Source organism: Gavia stellata, chromosome 19, assembly GCF_030936135.1.
Source record: "Gavia stellata isolate bGavSte3 chromosome 19, bGavSte3.hap2, whole genome shotgun sequence".
NCBI classification, from domain to species: Eukaryota; Metazoa; Chordata; class Aves; order Gaviiformes; family Gaviidae; genus Gavia; species Gavia stellata.
In genome coordinates, this window is record NC_082612.1 from 14,191,741 (window position 1) to 14,209,234 (window position 17,494).

Sequence of the window (17,494 nt, forward strand, 5' to 3'; positions counted from 1 at the left end):
TTCCCACCGGAGACACCAGTCTCGTGAACGAGTGCCCACGCCAATTCCGCTGCAAAGCCGAAAGCCCTGGGCAGAGCCCTCCCCCGACATCAGCCCTCCCGGTGCTAGGACCCGAACTGAAAACCCCCTCGACTGCCGCCCAGTACGGGCTCTTTTCACAGCCACAACCGTCTCGGCTCAGCGCTTGGGCAGGTACTGTTTAGCCCAAGTCACAACATCATCATGGTTACGAGTATGTTGTTAATTTAAAGCCAATGGTGCATTTGTTTGCATACTGCTTGTAAGATTGTATCAGGAAGCCAAGCTGTGGTGTACAATTAATACACGCATTTAGCAGAGTCGGATAAAGAAACACAGCTTTTCACTTCATCTTTAAAGAAAAAGTAGGGAAAGCAGCTGCAAAATCTAACCTGATGTAATCTGTGTACGCTGGTAAAGGTATTTTACGTGTGCTGTCGGGCCCTGCTCCACCCATGTGCCCTCCCGTTACGGCAGGCACGCTTCTTTTTGGGTCCTTAGCAATCTGTAAGCAAACAAAAAATTAGTCACTGTTTAGAACACATCTTCTATAACATAGTTAGTAAAGGGAAATCTTATTTACAGAGCTTCCCAGAATCTCTTACAGGGACATAGTTTTAACAGAACCAGCTGTTTTATGAGGAAGAAGGCCTTCCTTTTCACACCTGATCAGCAGGTCGACAGCGGCTTTCGCTGGGACATGTTCACTACCTGCTCACAAATCCCATTCCACACCTGCAATAAATATGGTTTCCCATTGTGCACTGCAAATATCTGAAGAACAGTGTCAGAAATCATACTGGACTTGGTCAGCTGGTAACAGCAGTAAGCTGATTGCTTACTGTTAGCTGTTACCTATTTCTTTATTACTAGCATATGGAACGTATTACCTTAGTTACCCAAAGGATATAGTATTTTATATAATTCGGTGTATAAAAATACGGTTGTATTATTAATACAATATGTCTTCCCTCCTTTTCTCTACTTGTTTACTTAACAGCTGCATCTCATCTTACACCAAAACCCTAAATCATTTGGAACAGTGTTGTGTAAAGCAAACCAAAAACCTACAACACTGGTGTGCGGACACAAGCATGCTGGAGTCCTGATGTGCACGCTGCCTTTACGTGTCCTCTTTATACTACCAGCACTGTAACTATGTTCCTTTTTGAAAGTTAATCTCAGACTCCCCAAATTGTACGTTGCTGCTCTTGCAAGGTTAGTGTAACCTCCCGTGTTTGAACGACGATACAGATGGGTCTACTTATCTATTGACTAATTACTTTGAATTATAAATGTTATCATTCGTTAATAATGCAGGAGACTGCTAGTAGCCTGCATCAGTATACAAATGGAGAACTACAAATCTGAGTATGGCCCTGTGAATCACCATGAAACCTCGAGTTAAACCTCACTGTTCTTGATCTGTACTCATCCACTCTAAACTTCCCTCTTTCTTCTGTTTCTGTGTCTTTGATATCTTCACTGACAAATCTTCTTTAAGCTACACTTTGAACATGTATTTGTAATTGTTCATATTAACCAATGTGATTACGACTCGATCCTCTTACGCTGTTGTCTCCTCATCACCATTTCCCTCTACAAGTTAACAAACTGAAAAAAGCTCAAGGCACTACTTTTAATGGAGGACCAATGTAGATTTTGGCACATTTGCAGTAAAATAGAGATTTAGAACTAAGAGGAACAAATAAACATTAAATATGTCACGTGTAATGACTAAAATGCCCTTTAATTGACTGGCCGGTGTTTTATCTGTTACGAAGCCAAAGTGAACATGTAAATAATGTGGTCAAGCAGGAGGGCTACTGAAGATAAGAATAACAGAAATCTAACACACACTTAATTTTAGCTTATTTTCAGACCCAGTAAGAAAAAAACCCCATCACATATTGCCGGAAACTAATAACAAACCTACACTCTGTACAGGGAACATCTGTGGAGACTGCCACTGAATGCATTAGATGTTATTTATCAAGGCTTACTCTAATGCAGACGCAGTTACTCAGCCACGCTGAGTTGTGGTGATCATTTACTTAATGCTGACTTCTTAGGCCAGCGCACTAACTTACGATGAGGTAGTGCATTAACTGTTCCTCAAAAAAAAAATCGAAATACCTCATCACTGAAAATGTCGTGAACTTCCACTGCCTTGGGACCTACTTGCAAATAGGCCAACTAGCCACAACTGGAATAAGGTGCACAGGGTTTTTTGGGAGGGGTTAAACGTTTTAGACCAGTTTTACATCCCAGCAGCAGACTTTCTGCATTTTTTGCAAACTGATCATCTTTAAAATTACTATATAGAACATGTTGCTGAGTAACCTCTAATACTTACACTAAGCAAGTCATTCAATGGCCTAGTTCCATCGAGGTGGCTTACCTGCAAGAAAGAGTTTCTAGGCTTGTCCTCATGCTTTGTAACTGACTGTCTTTTCTGGCTAAGATGATTGTCTCACATTTTCGATACCGTTTTCACACATCTGTGTGTAAGCAAGAATAGAGATAAGAAAGATTAAAATAAATATTTGACAAAATACAGGCTCATGGGTGGAACAAAGAATGGATAATTTTGCACAAGGGTTGCAGCTGTCCTTCATCTACAAGGGTACACGAACAAAGAATAACTGCCAGTAACAATAGGTGATAGTCGCTGCCATGGAAAGTTTTCTGACCGCGTAGAGACCCAACTGATATTGTTAGTTAAAGTCCCCTTTTATTTGCCCTGCTGTCACGTAAGAAATGTGATTTTAAAAGGTAAACAGTAGGTCATTATCCTTCCTTCAACCAAAGTCTCTGGGAAGCTAATAGTGGAAGGCAACTACTGAACACAAAGAGAGGAAGCTAGAACTTATTTTCTTAATCTACTGCTTTATATTTTTGACTGTCCTAATATAATTTATGAATTGTCTGAACATGATGGTATGGAAGCATCTTGCATGATTCAAGTACTGACGTCTGTGTAAAATCAAACATGCTCACAGCTGGATCACTCGGTTCTGTAAAGAACCCAAGGAAGCTTGAAGTTGAGTGTTTACACTTGCTTGTTACACACTGATCAAGTTTGGAATCTGAAGAGAAATTAACGCACCCGAAATTACCAAGTTTGGTATAATCACCTTTATCTTCACAGTAGAGAAGATCTATATCTTTTTACCAACAAGCTATAAAAAGCTGTGAAAAAACCTGTCAAAAATGCTTGCTTTAATATTTTTAAATAAAGAAATGTAATTGGTTACAGATTTTACTTTAAAATGTAGACTTAAGTAAAGAAAACATTGTACAAGCAAAAAAAGTATAGACTAGATTAAAATTTGCGTCTTTTAAACTCTCAGATTTCAGAAGTGCTTTAAAACAAGACCTTAAAAGTTTTCAAGCTTACCTCAACAAGTCTAACTGTAAAGCAGAGAAGTATGTTGCCATGTATTGTCAACACCGGATACTCTATGCATCAGTCCTGGAGACTGGAAGCAAAGAGAACTGACAGAGAAAACAACTATTGTATACTGTGTGTATTTATTGTTACGGTAAAGTTTAAGACTGGTATAAACCCAAACAGGAAGTGGAACAAATTCCAAAACCTGTAGTAGAAGAAGTTTCTTTGGTTCTTAACAATCCATACAAAAATGAATTTCTATTCAAGTATAAATAACAGAAAAAAATATTCATATTGATATGAAGCTATTTAATCAATTAAAAGATGCAACGGAAAGTGAAACTCTTGAAGCAGTAGGAAGGTTTTATTTTGGTATATATCAACAAAAGTCCCATCAACTACAAATGTGCCTCAGTGTTGTTTGCACGGACCCACACTTTAAGGGTGCATCTGCTGGACTTTCTAAGTAATTCCGGTAGCTCATGCTCCTAACAAACTATCTCAGAGCAATCCATGCATGGGCATAAAGACTGACAGTAAGGACCTGACCACCCTTCCACTTCATGCTGTTACAACTCCTCCGCCTTCCCAACATCAAACTGTGACACCCGGCTGCTGCCGAAGCCAGGAGTCTCCTGACGAGCAGCTTTCAGCCTGGCTGCGTTTAAATACCGCAGCAGCGGTGCTCTGCCAAATCGTCAGATGGGAGGTGAAGCACAATCTTTTTTTTTCCCTTTTGTTTCCCATACAAGCTAGGTGGGAGCTGTAGCTGACCCAGGTCCTGCAGTGCAGACAAATTTCTTTCTTCCAATTTCTTTTATCAGTTCTTAGGCACTGGATCTTTGATATTTTTTCAAGACATTTTCTGGGTTTTGGCTATCTTGGACTGACTTATATGTAGGTAATGTGATAGAACCATCATGCCATCCTGTCACCAAGTAGGAATACTTTCTAATAGAGAGAAGTATTTTTAGTTTATTTTGCTATCCTGTCACCAAGTAAGAATACTTTCTAATAGAGAGAAATATTTTTTAGTTTATTTTCGTCCAGTAGCACTCCAGTGCTTTAAAAGTCAGATTACTCACTTAAGAAGTTACACTGAAAAAACTGACCACCTGCTGCCTCGTAACGTGCACCATCTCTCCTCATATTTAAGAGTAGGAATCAGATCTGCGAACAATTGAAGTTCACACACCAGTGATTCCCCCACATGAAACCCTGCACCCCGACGAGTGTAAAAATCCAAAGGGAGGATGCCGAATGTGTTGGTCCACCCTCTGAAATCCTCTGTGGGACACAGGCCACCAGACCTGCTGTGTGGCTTTTGATTCTGTGTAAAAGGTACTTCAACTTCCTCACATTAAAAAATGTACCAGAATGTGGTCAAGCAAGTCTGTCAGCTCCCTTTCAACCCTCCAAATTTTGCATATGATTTAGAGGAATAGGAATTCCTTCCTGCTGTCCTCAAAGGAACGGCTCAACCCATGTTTACTGAAATAATTGGTAATTAAAACACAATGGAAGTACTGACCGGAACTAAACGAAAACACTCAAGCTGAACCTCCGTTCAGCAATGGCAAAGCAGGGTCCACGGCAAAGCACCCCTCCTTAAAAGCACCCAGCCCAACTAAATTCATAACATCTTTCTGATTATTGTTGCCTTCAGCTGTGGCAGAGGCAAGGAACGAGCCTTCAAGCGCAGTTTCGTAAACACGCACAAGCGCTCCCCAACTGTAAGGCATCACGAACGAGTCGAGGGTGTTGACCAGCGAGACGGTACACCGATTTCTGGCCCAGGTACGAGCTGGGCTGCCCGTGCCAGGTTAGCGCTGGGGTCAGCCCTGAAGCCGGAGTGGCGTGTCCCGGCTGGCAGGCCCGCGCAAGGCATAACCGGCGGTGTGAGGGCCTGGGCGGCACCGCCGCGGGAGGCCCGCCTGTCACCTCGGCCTGCGCCGCTGACGCCTGACTAGCAGCCGAAGCCTCCGGGCTCTGGAGCTGCTCTACCCGAGCCAGGCCGCCCGCTCGCGCAAAGCCAGCCCATGGCAGCGCCTGGCTGCCCGCTCCCCCGTCGCCCGGAAAGGAAAGGCGCTTGCAGAGGGAAGGGAGCTGCGGCCGCCAGCGGCTGCCCCGCTCGGGGCTCTCTCCGGCTCCCAGCGGGGCGGGCAGCCGCGCCCTGACAGCCTCGGGAGGGGGAGCGCTCCTCCGCCCCGGAGCGGCGGCAGCGGGGCCGGACCCTCAGCCGCCAAGGCGGGGCAGCAGGCGTCCGGGCGGGCGCCGCCGGCTGAGGGAATGGAGCCGGGCGACCGTTACGGCCCTCCGAGGAGCGCGCGGCACGGCCGGTAACGGCCACCGGCACAGGGAAGGACCCCCCCCCCCCGCCTCGCCCGGCCGGCACTTCCGCCCCCCCGCCCCGCGATCACTTCCAGGTCGGGGAAGGCGGCTTCCGGCGGGAGGATGCGGGGGGCGGCCGGGCGCTGCTAACTCGCCGCCACGGTGGGCGCGGGGCGGCCGCGCTCGGCGCTGCTGGGGCAGGTGCCCGCTCCCCTCGCCGCGGGGGGGGGGGCGTACCGCCCTCAGCCCAACGGCTGCGCGGCCTCGCGGGGGCGCTGACCGTTAGCGGCTCGTGAGGGCGGCGCGGGGCTGAGGGGGACCCGGCCTGGGGCGGGTGGTGGCGGTGCTGCGGCGGGGAGCTGCGCCCCCGAAGGAGGGTGCTCTCGGCCCGCGGTGTCGGGGCGGGGAGGCCGGTCACGCAGGGGGCTGCCGCCGCCCTGCCCCTGCTGCTAAGGCGGGGCTTTCTTCACGCAGAAGATGTTGTTGTACTTCTGGGGGTTCCTGTACAGCAACTACCTCCGGTTTTGGCTGAAGTGGGTCCTGCGGCTGCTGACGCGGAAGTGCGAACTGCAGCGCGTCTTCGACGGCTCGAGGGCCGGCGCGCAGCGGACGCTGAGCATAGGTAACGGAGGGTGCTGGAGCCGGGGCCGGGGCCGGGGCCGGCCGAGAGCTTCAGGGGCGCCCTGACAAGCAGTCTCTGGAAAGCCCTGCCTGTCCCCGCCCCGAGTGCAGCCCCTGGGTCCCGTCTTCACTGTTCCCTTCTTCCCGCTCTTCTGCGAGAGCTGTACTTCGGAGTGCCAGAGCTGGTTCCCTTGCCCGCTTGCTGAGGTACCGCCAGTGAGCTTCAGAAAGTGCATCCGAAGTCTTACATTTCTCCCCACAGTCTTCCCCTCACTTCGTGTATTTTTTTTTTATACCTTCCTGTTATTAAAAAGCCACAAAGACCAGACACGAATGCATTTTTGGGGGAGGGAGGAAGAGCGATTAAATGCACAATTCTGCCTGATGCAAATTTTGATCTAAAATAGTAATTTAAGAAACTAGTTCGTAGTTTTTGCCGTTTTAACAATAGCTTGAGGAAGTGACTTTTCCTCCTTGTTCTTCAATAATAAACACAAAAACGTTTCTAAGAATGGAAAAACATCAAGAGACGTATTTTTGTCTTGACACCTTTTCAAATTTGTCTTTGTTTTTGTACATGTAATTGATCGATGTTTTAAAAAAATCCGAGTCTCTTTTCAGCATTGTACTTGAGGATTAAAAAAAGAAGTCTGTGTAAATTAAGACTTTTAGTTACCTGCTACCTGTTGATTTTAATTTTAAGATTGAGTAATTTTTGATTAATTACATGTATAAAAGGAATGCAAAATTTCCTAATACATGCCACAAGAACACCTATTGTCAATTATTTAAAACAATTTGGTTCAGTTTAACTGTGACATTTACCTTTTTTGTATTGCAGAACATTCACTGGAATCATCAAAGAATAAGGTAAAAGATGCTAGAGATTAAACTGTAATAAAACCTTCTTTCAGGACAGATCCCAGGAAAGAACACGTGCATTTATTTTTTGAGGGTGGAGGAAAGTAGAGGAATAAAAGGCAGAGAGGAGAGAAGAGAATTTTGGGTTCTGTATGCTAGGGTTAGTCAAGCTTTCTCAAAAATAAGCTCATGTCCCCTCAAATGTTTGTTTCCATCTCTCTGAAAGATTACCTGCTCTTTAGCAGCGAGTCAGACAAGTTGTTATACAGAGCTTCTGTTCTTGGCGAGGGTCAGTTCTCCCTGTCACGACAATCTCTTTCCCTGTTTCTATAGAAACCAGAAGCGTGATACAGATAAATGATAAGGATAAAGCAATTAAATGCGGTGTATACAATAGCATCTTGGTTTGTTGAGAAAAAAAAAGTAACGCAAGTTTGCAGGTAGACATTTAACTGACAAGCTCGTTCCAATCGTTCTGCGGCAGTTAGACATAAGCTAAAACTCTAAACCCTCAAATTTGTATATCTTGAACAAAACTGTTCCCCTTTAGACAGTGAGGTGACTGCATTCTCCCTTTTCTGAGCTGATGACTGAAGTATGGTGTTGAGAGCAAATTAGTAACGCATCTTTGTTGCGGTAGAGCACAGTATGGGTGGGTCTTTTAGCTTCTCTTAATTAAGTGGTTATAGCAAATATATTAATGTTCAGTTTTAAAAGCGTTAACCTTTTGCTTTACTGAAATGAAGCTGCTTTGGTGGTAGCATGAATTGTATTAAAGAATGCATTGCAACCATAAAAACTTTAGAAGACAAATTGTTGTGAAGTGATTTAGGTGGGCAGTGTGTAATTACCAAGTATTATCAAGACTGCAGAAAAGCAGTATCTTACATTAAGTTATTGTTCCACCCCAGCATTGAAACCTCAGCTTTGTTAGTTGACTGTCTCCTAATTCTGAAGCATTATTTCCTTACTCCAGGGAAGTTTTATCACTTTTGCTCCTTGATAAGTCTGACAAAGTTACAAATTATGCTTTTATGTAATTATTGCAGATCTTTTATATGCGATTTGAGCCCATTTATTGTAAGCATTTGCAATAAATTGTTCTCCTTTTATAGTAAAGAATGCATAACGTGGCAGGTATACAGAGGCTGTGGAACAAGAATAAAGCCGATGAAAGATTTCTGCATTCCTCATGAGGTCTTCTACTGTGTTACCTTCCTAGGTTTTAAGAAATGCTGTACATGTTGAGGAGGCCGAAGTGGAGAAGTGCGTCAGAGATGTAATGAAAGAAAAGAAAATTGAGCAGAAGGATACAGGGTACGTTTGGAACCCGGACTAAGTTCCTCATGAGATAGTTCTGACTTCTTGGCGCATTCTTGCAGTTGCTTCATCTGATAAAATTTTTAGGCCATTCAGCACAGATCTTTTGGAATGAAATTAGAAAACAAGGTGTGGTTATGTCCTCTTCAGTTCTAGAAAACAAACAGCAAAGTTTTCATTGACGTGGATTTAGGATAACTGCATCTCTGTCTTGCAGGTCCCTTCTGTTACTCCTTGTTTCTAAGTAATATGATTATCGCATAGGTTGATTTCATGAACTGTGTAATTGGTTAGATATATTTGAGAGAGTAGAGTGATGGCTGATTAATGCTTGGATTCATCTGCATAAGTAGTTATGAGTGATTGAGAAGCTATAAATATTTCTGACAAAGCTTCACTTTAAGACTTACAGAAAGTTTGGGAGTAGGTGAAGGACAGAGGTCAGGATGATATATGGTGTTTTCTCATGTCATCACAGATTTTAGCTAAGTTATTTTTTTCTTCCATAATTTAAGTGAATAGAGCCTGACTGTGCAGCACTGGAATTGGATAGAGCTTTTTTTTTTTTTTTGAAGTAGAAATAAGATCAGTATAACAGTATACTTAAACAATATGCTGTAGTTTGAAAGATAAACATGAAGCAGTTGCTAATTCTAGCGTTTACATTGCATTAACATAAGAAAGGTCTTATCTGGTAGTCCAAGCAAGAATTTATAGCTTACTGTGCCTCTTAATAGCTTCTGTGTGGTGTTTTGTTATTATTTCAGGTTTAAGACAAATCTACATATATCCTTACTGCAGATATCAGGTTATAGAAAACTTTATTTGAATGTGGAAAGTCTGAGGAAGGTCCCATATGATTCGGATAACGAAGAACATGAGGAACAGTTAATTGAGGTGAAAATAATCTTTTAAATACAAAACCTGTTTGTTTGCTTTCTCCCTCCAAGTCCAACAGCTTGAATGAACTTAATTTATTGGTACTATTCTTACTAGCTGGCCTATTTAAAGCTCTTTTCTACTTGTGAACTGTTAAGCCATTATAGAACCGGCACATTAAAATACAACATCAAAGCAAAACAAATTAGTAAACTAGAGTTACTTGCACTGGGATTATTTGGTGTGAAATCAGACATAACAACAGAAGATAAGTAGCAAAATAATTTTGTAACAGGTCACTGAAGAATTGTAACTAAGAAGATATTTAACCTTATGCACATGTCTAACTTTGTAAACCAATAATTACTAAATAAAAAAGGCGCAATGTTTTCTTACTACTGCAACTCAGTCAATGTCAAAGAGGATAGTTTAATGCTGGAAGATAAAAACCATCAGTAATGTATTTTAGGTAACAATAAATAATAGCAAATAATATAATACTGCTTGAGGCTTTTTAAAATAGCTTCCACTGTGCAAATATATTAGCGTGTAATTTTCCTAGCATTTCATAATTATCTCAACTTGCTATGCAAGCCCCAACATTGACATATTTGTTGAGAATTTGTATTTCAGTTTGTAGCTGTCCTATCAGAAAATGATGCATAAATTAACTTTCTGAAGCGAAACAAGCCTTTGTTTCTTTAGTATTGATACAGTGGCTTTGTCCGTGAAGGGAAATTACCACGTTTAGTGTTAAATGTAATAATTTTCATAACTGCTGAAATAAGCCATTGTGGTATGACTCCAGATTGCCACTAACAGAAAACAGCATGCAGATTGTATCCTGTTCCTTGGTGAATGGTTTCTAACGTGCAGCAGCAAGTGTTCTGAATTATGTGACTTGGAATACTTTAGCAGCTGTGCGTAACATGGAAGCATATTTGTGCAGCTTTGGAATTTGCTGATGCCTCATGAGAATCTGAAGGCCAGAATCACCAAGCAGTGGTGTGACATTGGCTTCCAAGGCGATGATCCCAAAACAGACTTCAGAGGAATGGGCCTGCTGGGGTTAGTGAATCTGGTGTAAGTGAAAAGAAGTATTTTATTTCTGTTGTAACTAATTTTCAATGTCTGCGTATTTTTCTCTAGTTAGTGCTATTTCTAATAAAGACCAAATAGAAGCAAATAAAAATGGTGGCATCTGTACAGTGAAAACCAGTATTTTCTAAATAAGTCAACATTTCTAGCGTCTGCACATCTGTAAACATGTGGTTGGGTAGAGGCCAACAAGTGAGGGGAAGAACAGAAAGTTGCCCAAGATGCCTTATTTTTTTTGTTGTCATAGTAGATTTGATAGATTATAACTTAAAAGTTTTTGACAAGTTACTTTACAAAATTCCTGAATTAATCACTGTAATGAAAAATAAATAGGTTTGCATAACTTTGCTAAGCTAATTCGTGGACTTGGGTGAACTTCATATTTGATGTTCAGATGACAATGATTTTTTAAATTTTTTTTTTTTTACTGTATTAGTTCATGCTGAATATAATTTAATTTGCTACCTTTCCCTTGGTTTTTATTTTGTGCCATTTTTCAGTACAGAGTAGTATTCAGCTTTAGTTTAAAAATTAGTAGTTTAATTTTGATGTTGAACACAATTTTTCTTTTATGTGAACTTAAAAAAAACAACCTGAAGATCCTATTTTACACTGACAGGTATTTTAGTAAGCATTACACCGACGAAGCTCGTCAGATCCTTTCTCGTTCAAATCACCCAAAGCTGGGGTAAGTCACTATATGACTTTTTCTGTCTTGTTCTGTGTAAGAGCTCATGTGAAGACTGCCAAGTATGTGTACTGAAAATAAAGAGGAAAATATTTGTGGTTTTTTCCATTGAAGGATTAAAAAAGGGCCACAGTAGAAAGGCGTGAGAAGCTGAACACAGCCTTTTTTCAGAATAGACTTCTTGGGACAAAAATGTTGCAAAGTATTGGCTTTGGTTAACACAGTGAACACATTTAACATCATACTTAGCTTTATTTTTAATAGGCTTAGATTAGGTTTAGAAATGGATACTTATTTTTTGCTTTCTTACTGATCCTGTGTTGGGAAGGTATAGATTGTCTCTTAAGGTCCCTTTTTTTGCTAGGTTTCTGTTCTGTAATAAGTATATGCAAATAGATGTTTTGTTGTTGTTCAACTTTAACTTCATTTTTGAAAACTTTGCATATTGAAACATTTAGCTCATTTTACAGGGAAATGGACTCTAAAACCGGTCAGATACAGACGAAAAATGGTAAACCTTTGTATATCATCTGATCCATCTAGTCCCCAGTTAATTCAATCACCTACCAAGAATGGGAGGCTTTCATGACTTCAATTGTAAATAATATTACCCTGTGCAACTAGGTCATGAACAGGCTATCGGGGACATTTAGGTCACTTAAATACCCCTATCCTTGACACAAATTAATACTTTATTTTTTTTTCCCCAGAAACACTTGTTTTAACAGTCCTTTAAGAATTTCTATTGTGGTGCTTTCTACACCATGCAACAGAAAACCAGATTTTTTCAGCTTGAAGAACAGGTTCTGTTTATACTGTAACAATGTTTTTGATGCCCAATTTTTCATATTCCAGCAGATTTAATGATTTCAAATGAGGAAATTGAGGTCAATGTTGATAAGCCTTCCCAACTCTTTATTGCATAATGGAGGCATTTGCCATACTTCTGTATAGGAAACTAGTGTTTTTAAATAACTTTTACACGGTTGGATGCACCAGGGAACAGAAAGAGTGGTCTGTAAGCTAGAGTCAGCTTCTCCACAAGTATCATAGGAAAAACTGAGTCTTACAGTTACCCTAATGCAGACTGTTTCAGGGAAGCTTTTAAGTCCTTCGATCTGTAAGGTAAAACGTGACCTACAATTGGTGTTGCAGATACTCTTATGCAATAGTTGGAATCAATCTGACAGAAATGGCATACAGCTTACTTAAGAATGGTGCTTTAAAGTCTCATCTGTACAACGTGGTCTCTGGATTGCCACAGATGGAGCACTTCCATCAGTTTTACTGTAAGTATCTGTAGTTTCTTTAGTACAGACTACCAGGGGGAGGCCTATAATGTAGCGTTTAGGTTTTTTGGAGTGCATTTCCACTCTTCTCATTAGCCAGAGCAAGCTGTTTATCTTCTGGATCAGGTATTGGAAATGCACCTGATGCTTAAACATTGTGGTACAGAAATGTATATTTAAGGGATAAATTTGGGCGGCTTTCTATGTTAGAGCCTGCAGATTTATTTTTTTATTCATTATTACAATGTCCAAAAGCTTGCTGTTGACCAGGAGGGACACTCCCCATTTTAAGGGATTGAACAGAGTCTAAAGGATCATTCTAGGTCTAGCAAGATCAAGGCAGAAAATTGTGGAGGTAGTTTTTGCAGATCTGTATTTTATTTCTTCACAGGTTATCTGGTTTATGAGTTTGACAAGTTCTGGTTTGAAGAAGAACCAGAAAGCATTATGCACTTCAACCAGTACAGAGAGAAATTCCATGAAAAAATTAAGGGACTTCTACTGGATTGTGATGTGATGCTAACCTTACAAAATACAAAGAAACCTTAACTCCTCTGCAGTCTATAAGGTTCTTCATCAAAAGTGGAATTATGCATTTGGATGGAAGTTTTACATGTTTCACCAAATACTGTATAACAACAGGACTTTTTTTTTTTTACATTTAAAAAAATATCAAAATTCAGTTAAAGCTTGGACAATCAATCTCTGTTTACAGGTCTTTATATGCTATTCTCCAAAGGACAGCTTTTTAAAACGAAACAAAAAACAACCAACAAAAAAAACAACCCACAAATCTCAAGAGCCTCTGGATGACTGGCTTTCACAATTTCTTTTACACTTCTTGGTGTAGGAACATGAAGTAGGTATTTATGCCGCATCATGTTTTCTGTGAATAGGTTTGACTTACTTAATTGTCTTTTTAAAACTTTTTAGTTGAAATTACTCTGGTTTTAGACTTTTTGGGTTCTTGTTCTGTACATGTAGTCAATTGTTCACTCAACAACGTTAAATTTCTCTGTAATGAAGAGGTCCGCGAAGGGGATGTATTAGTCACTTAACAATTTTGGAGAAGAGGCTTAATCCATCAACATAGTGATGTACTTACTAGAAATTACTTCTGGCTAAGGAGGTTTTTTTATCTATGGATTTGTACCAACAAATTCCTATGTTTGGAAGAAGCTTAGTTTGCAAACAAACAAAAAGAACCACAAATCATCAGTGTGAGGATCAGATCCTCAGACTGAAGCTACTCCTTCTAAAAATATTCCTACTGTAAAAATTTTCAGTTCTTTCTAATCTGCCAGCTGCTCAGGCTGCTTGGCTCTGTATCTGTTGTCAGCCCTTTCTTTTAGCAGCTGATGGGGTATTCTCAGTGGGAAGTACAAGAGAGTTTAGCCCTTTTATAGAGTTCACTTATTATAAACCTGTGTTGCAGCTGCAGTCCCTGTTTTGTGAAAATAAATTCACACCTGAGCACATGTCTCTAACAAAGGTGTATTTTCCATGGAAGGGATGCAACTGTGACATGTTCCTTAATCTTGGCATCCTCAGACAATCTAGTCAGTAAGACTTCATATCTATATTGTGACTAATTATTGCTTAAAGCAACTTTAAGCAGATTTGGTATGACCATCACTTCATTTTCTAAAACCTACTATTAAAATAAGTGCCTTCTGCTTTATTCAATCAGTGTTTGATTTTGATTCTGTAACCAGATCATAGCCTTAGAAGCCTGAGTTATTTGGGAAAGACTCTTTTAGTATATACCTAAATAGCATACAGTGGCACAAAATTTCTATGCTAATAGAAGCTTTCATGCTTTTTTTTTTTAAATCATCTCAGGTAAATTAGTTAACTTCTAGTCACTGACTAATCATTAAGAGATTCCTGAAGAATACAAATATTGAACACGAGGAGAAGAAAAAAAGACAAACACCTTTTTGTAATGAGTGGTTACACTACATAAGTATTAAATGTATTATTATAATATGTAATACTGCATCTCTTTGGAGATAATCAAAACCCAGCTGGACATGGTCCCAAGCACCCTGCTTTAGGTGACTCTGCTTTAGGCAGGGGCTTGGACTAGGTGATCTCTGGAGATGCCTTCCCACCTCGGTAATTCTGTGAGCCTGTATCGTGTAACCAGTGACTCGAACTGCAGCCACCCAATTGCTCTTGATTCCTTAAATGCTGGTGAGCTCTTATTTGTGGGAAAGCTTCTGATCAGGGTAGACAGTATATATGTAGGAGGTAATGAAGTTCTGTTTTCTTTTTATGATACCTTAGGTATAGAGGAGAGTTAAACAGTTCTCAAGTTTAACATGTAGGGTGGAGAAGGGTTCATCTCATCTGTGTTGGGTTGATGCTATTCTACGAAAGAAAAAAAGTAATGTGAAGATGCTTGTAGGGAGAGTATTTATGGTTATGCCATGGCTTGTAAGCTGAACAGCTAAACTGACTAGATAGATACAAAACTGACCCCAGGAAGCCCAGTTCTTTCGCTGCTCCCAGCTACTTGGGTGGAGAGTGTTCTGGGGTTCAGGTCCTGTGGTGGAGCTCTGTTCCTCTGACCCTTGTAGGCACTGGAGGGAAATGGGAAGCAGGCTCTTCCCAGCAGCTGAGAAGTCAGTTGTCTGTTACTTTCTAGCCCCAGCTTCTGTCACGTTTGTCTTCGTTAATAATTTTTGCTCTCACTTGTAGATCTCCTTCGCAAGCAACATGAGACTGACATTGGGAATTTCAGAAGTGACCCCAATATGTTTAGCAGCAGCAGCAGGAAAGGAGATCCCATTCTTTATTTTCATCTACTGCTGGCTAGCAAGTAATAAAATTGCTTGAGCCATCTCTCTCAAACACTTTCCTGTGCTAGAGTCTGCAACTTTTGGGTTTTTTGCAACAGTTGCAAAAATAACCTGCACCCTCTTTCCAGCCTTGAAATTTTCCCTTGGCTCCTTGTTCACTAGGAGACTGACATTTAATTACTGCTGAGGCTAAAGCCTGACCATCAAGTTTCAGATTTCCTATCACACACCAAAGACATTTTAGTGTAGAATGTAGATTGAGCCCAATGTGAGATGCATCTTCATTAGCTTTTTTTTTCCCCCCCTTTTAGAAATCAAAGTGTGAGCTAGGAGTAAACGGTGGCAGTATACAAGGAAAAAAGTAAACCCAACCATCATCAGATGAGTAAGATATATGGGAATGCATTAGTTTGCATGTAGTAATCAAGGTGAATGCTTCTGTTAAGCTCCAATGCACCTTCCCAGTAAACAGTTAGAATTTGCATGTCGTTTTGTGCGATTAAGTAGCGCAGTCCTGTCTAGGAGTCACTCACTCTACGTAGACTAGTACTGGGTGTCCCTGTTTTGCACCAGTGGTAGGCTAATCGTATTATGGTGGTAGCTAGAAAATACATGGAAAAAGGTAAAATTGTGTTTAGGGAAGGGAAGAACAATGTTCTACTAGTCAGCGGTATTTTATACTAACTCTGTTGTAGGGCGACAATCCTAAGGTCATGGAAGATTCAAAATGGAGGTAGGCCACCTTTCTGCAAGTTGATATAATCAATTTGTGTAACATCAGCATTTGTTGCTCATGGTTTATTCCAAGAGTCTTAAAACCTTGGTAATTTCTCTTGTTATTTATTAACTGTCATGTTTTAAAGTATGTATTATCTTATCAGAATTTGCAAGTACTGTTAGTTTTCTAACTTGCTGCCTCTTTAAAGCATTCACTGTGTGAAAGCTTATATGCAATGGTAATTTTAGAAAAAAATCTAAAACTGCAGACAACAAGGTGGTTCTCTAAATTTTTTGTTGTTGTTGCTGTAGCAACTGTTTAACAAACTACCTCCACTTTTGTTGTTTAGTGTTTGCTTGAAACATGGTGCCACCCCATGAACAAATTAATCTGAAGATAAGCAGTTTACCACAAGCAATAATCTGGCCTTTCAATAAGTAAACACATTGCTTCATAAGCAACCAACTTGATTGGAAAGCGATTTGAAGACAGTGCTACTTCAGAAGACAGAAACTGAGAATGTTTTTAAACTGGTTGTGCTTCTGTCATCTGATACAGCAGTGTACAGAGTAGGGCATTTTGTCCTAAAGGACAATAGGAAAAGGGGCCAATTTAAGCACCACAGATAAATAGGTTTGGGGTTTCACTTTTTGAAAAACAAAACAAAAAATGTAAACAAAATTAAACACACACACAAAGCCCCAAGCATTCATTTTCCAGATTTTCCATACCTAGTTTAAATAACAAATATTTTACAAAAAAAATGTTGGTTAGCCTTGTTTTAAGAATTATCGTGATGAAAAGGTTTTTATTTAGTTAGGTGGGAGTTCAGCAGTCACTATTCTTGAAAATACTGCTCGTGAATGTGTGGTAAAGATGTAACCTGTTGTTTCTTTCCGTCATACTTGTTTTGTGTTGCTGTAGTATAATGGTGATCAGTCTTTGGGCTGATGTTTCTTGTGCCAGTCTATATATTGTCTTTCTCTAGGGAAGAAAAAAACCAGCCCAACGCAGCTTGGGGGCAGTTTCTTCTTATCACACTGTGCTTAGATAGCTGCATACTAATAGAAATTTCTGTTTACTACAATATAAAAGCAATAATGTAAACTGTGATGTCTGTGTAATGGAAAGAGATGTTTACAGTGGTAGCAAATAAAGAACGAGTTATTCCAAAATATTGTCAACTTTAGCGGCCTGCTAGAAAACGTAACGATTTCCAGTTAGCCACGCTCTCAGTTCATGCACATGCACTGTGATATGAGAGAAAGCTTTACCCTATCTTTTTTATTTCCTCCAGCGCTGAGAACTTGTTTAGAGGTCCCTGTGGTTCTTGTACTGGGCTTGCATATGTGCCCAGGAAAGGCTTTATTAGGAAATAACGCTATAGCACAAACTGTCGAAATGGCAGGCAGCGGAACATCTGTGTCTATGGAAGCTGAACTGGAAAACACAACAGCTAGAACAAAGGCTAGC

The 17,494-nt window shown here is 40.7% G+C and overlaps 1 protein-coding gene across 2 annotated transcripts; it reads left to right on the plus strand.

Moving 5' to 3' along the window:
* The first annotated feature begins 6,168 nt into the window (after positions 1 to 6,168).
* On the plus strand, positions 6,169 to 14,551 carry ELMOD2 (ELMO domain containing 2). Of its 2 annotated transcripts, none has more exons than XM_059826772.1 (8): positions 6,169 to 6,365; positions 7,206 to 7,234; positions 8,448 to 8,542; positions 9,313 to 9,442; positions 10,374 to 10,507; positions 11,142 to 11,210; positions 12,366 to 12,499; positions 12,891 to 14,551. In XM_059826772.1, the coding sequence occupies exons 1-8, from the start codon at positions 6,221 to 6,223 to the stop codon at positions 13,046 to 13,048; spliced, it is 894 nt and encodes a 297-aa protein (XP_059682755.1). In that variant the 5' UTR covers positions 6,169 to 6,220; the 3' UTR covers positions 13,049 to 14,551. The 2 variants fall into 2 exon arrangements, with proteins under 2 accessions (XP_059682755.1, XP_059682756.1); XM_059826773.1 differs by having other exon boundaries at positions 10,374 to 10,492.
* The last annotated feature ends 2,943 nt before the right edge of the window (positions 14,552 to 17,494 follow it).

Coding starts and splice junctions, on each gene's coding strand:
- ELMOD2 (XM_059826772.1), top strand. CDS start 6,221: ATGTTGTTGTACTTCTGGGGGTTCCTGTACAGCAACTACCTCCGGTTT. Junction 8,543..9,312: donor ATTGAGCAGAAGGATACAGG/GTACGTTTGGAA, acceptor TTATTATTTCAG/GTTTAAGACAAATCTACATA. Junction 9,443..10,373: donor ATGAGGAACAGTTAATTGAG/GTGAAAATAATC, acceptor ATATTTGTGCAG/CTTTGGAATTTGCTGATGCC.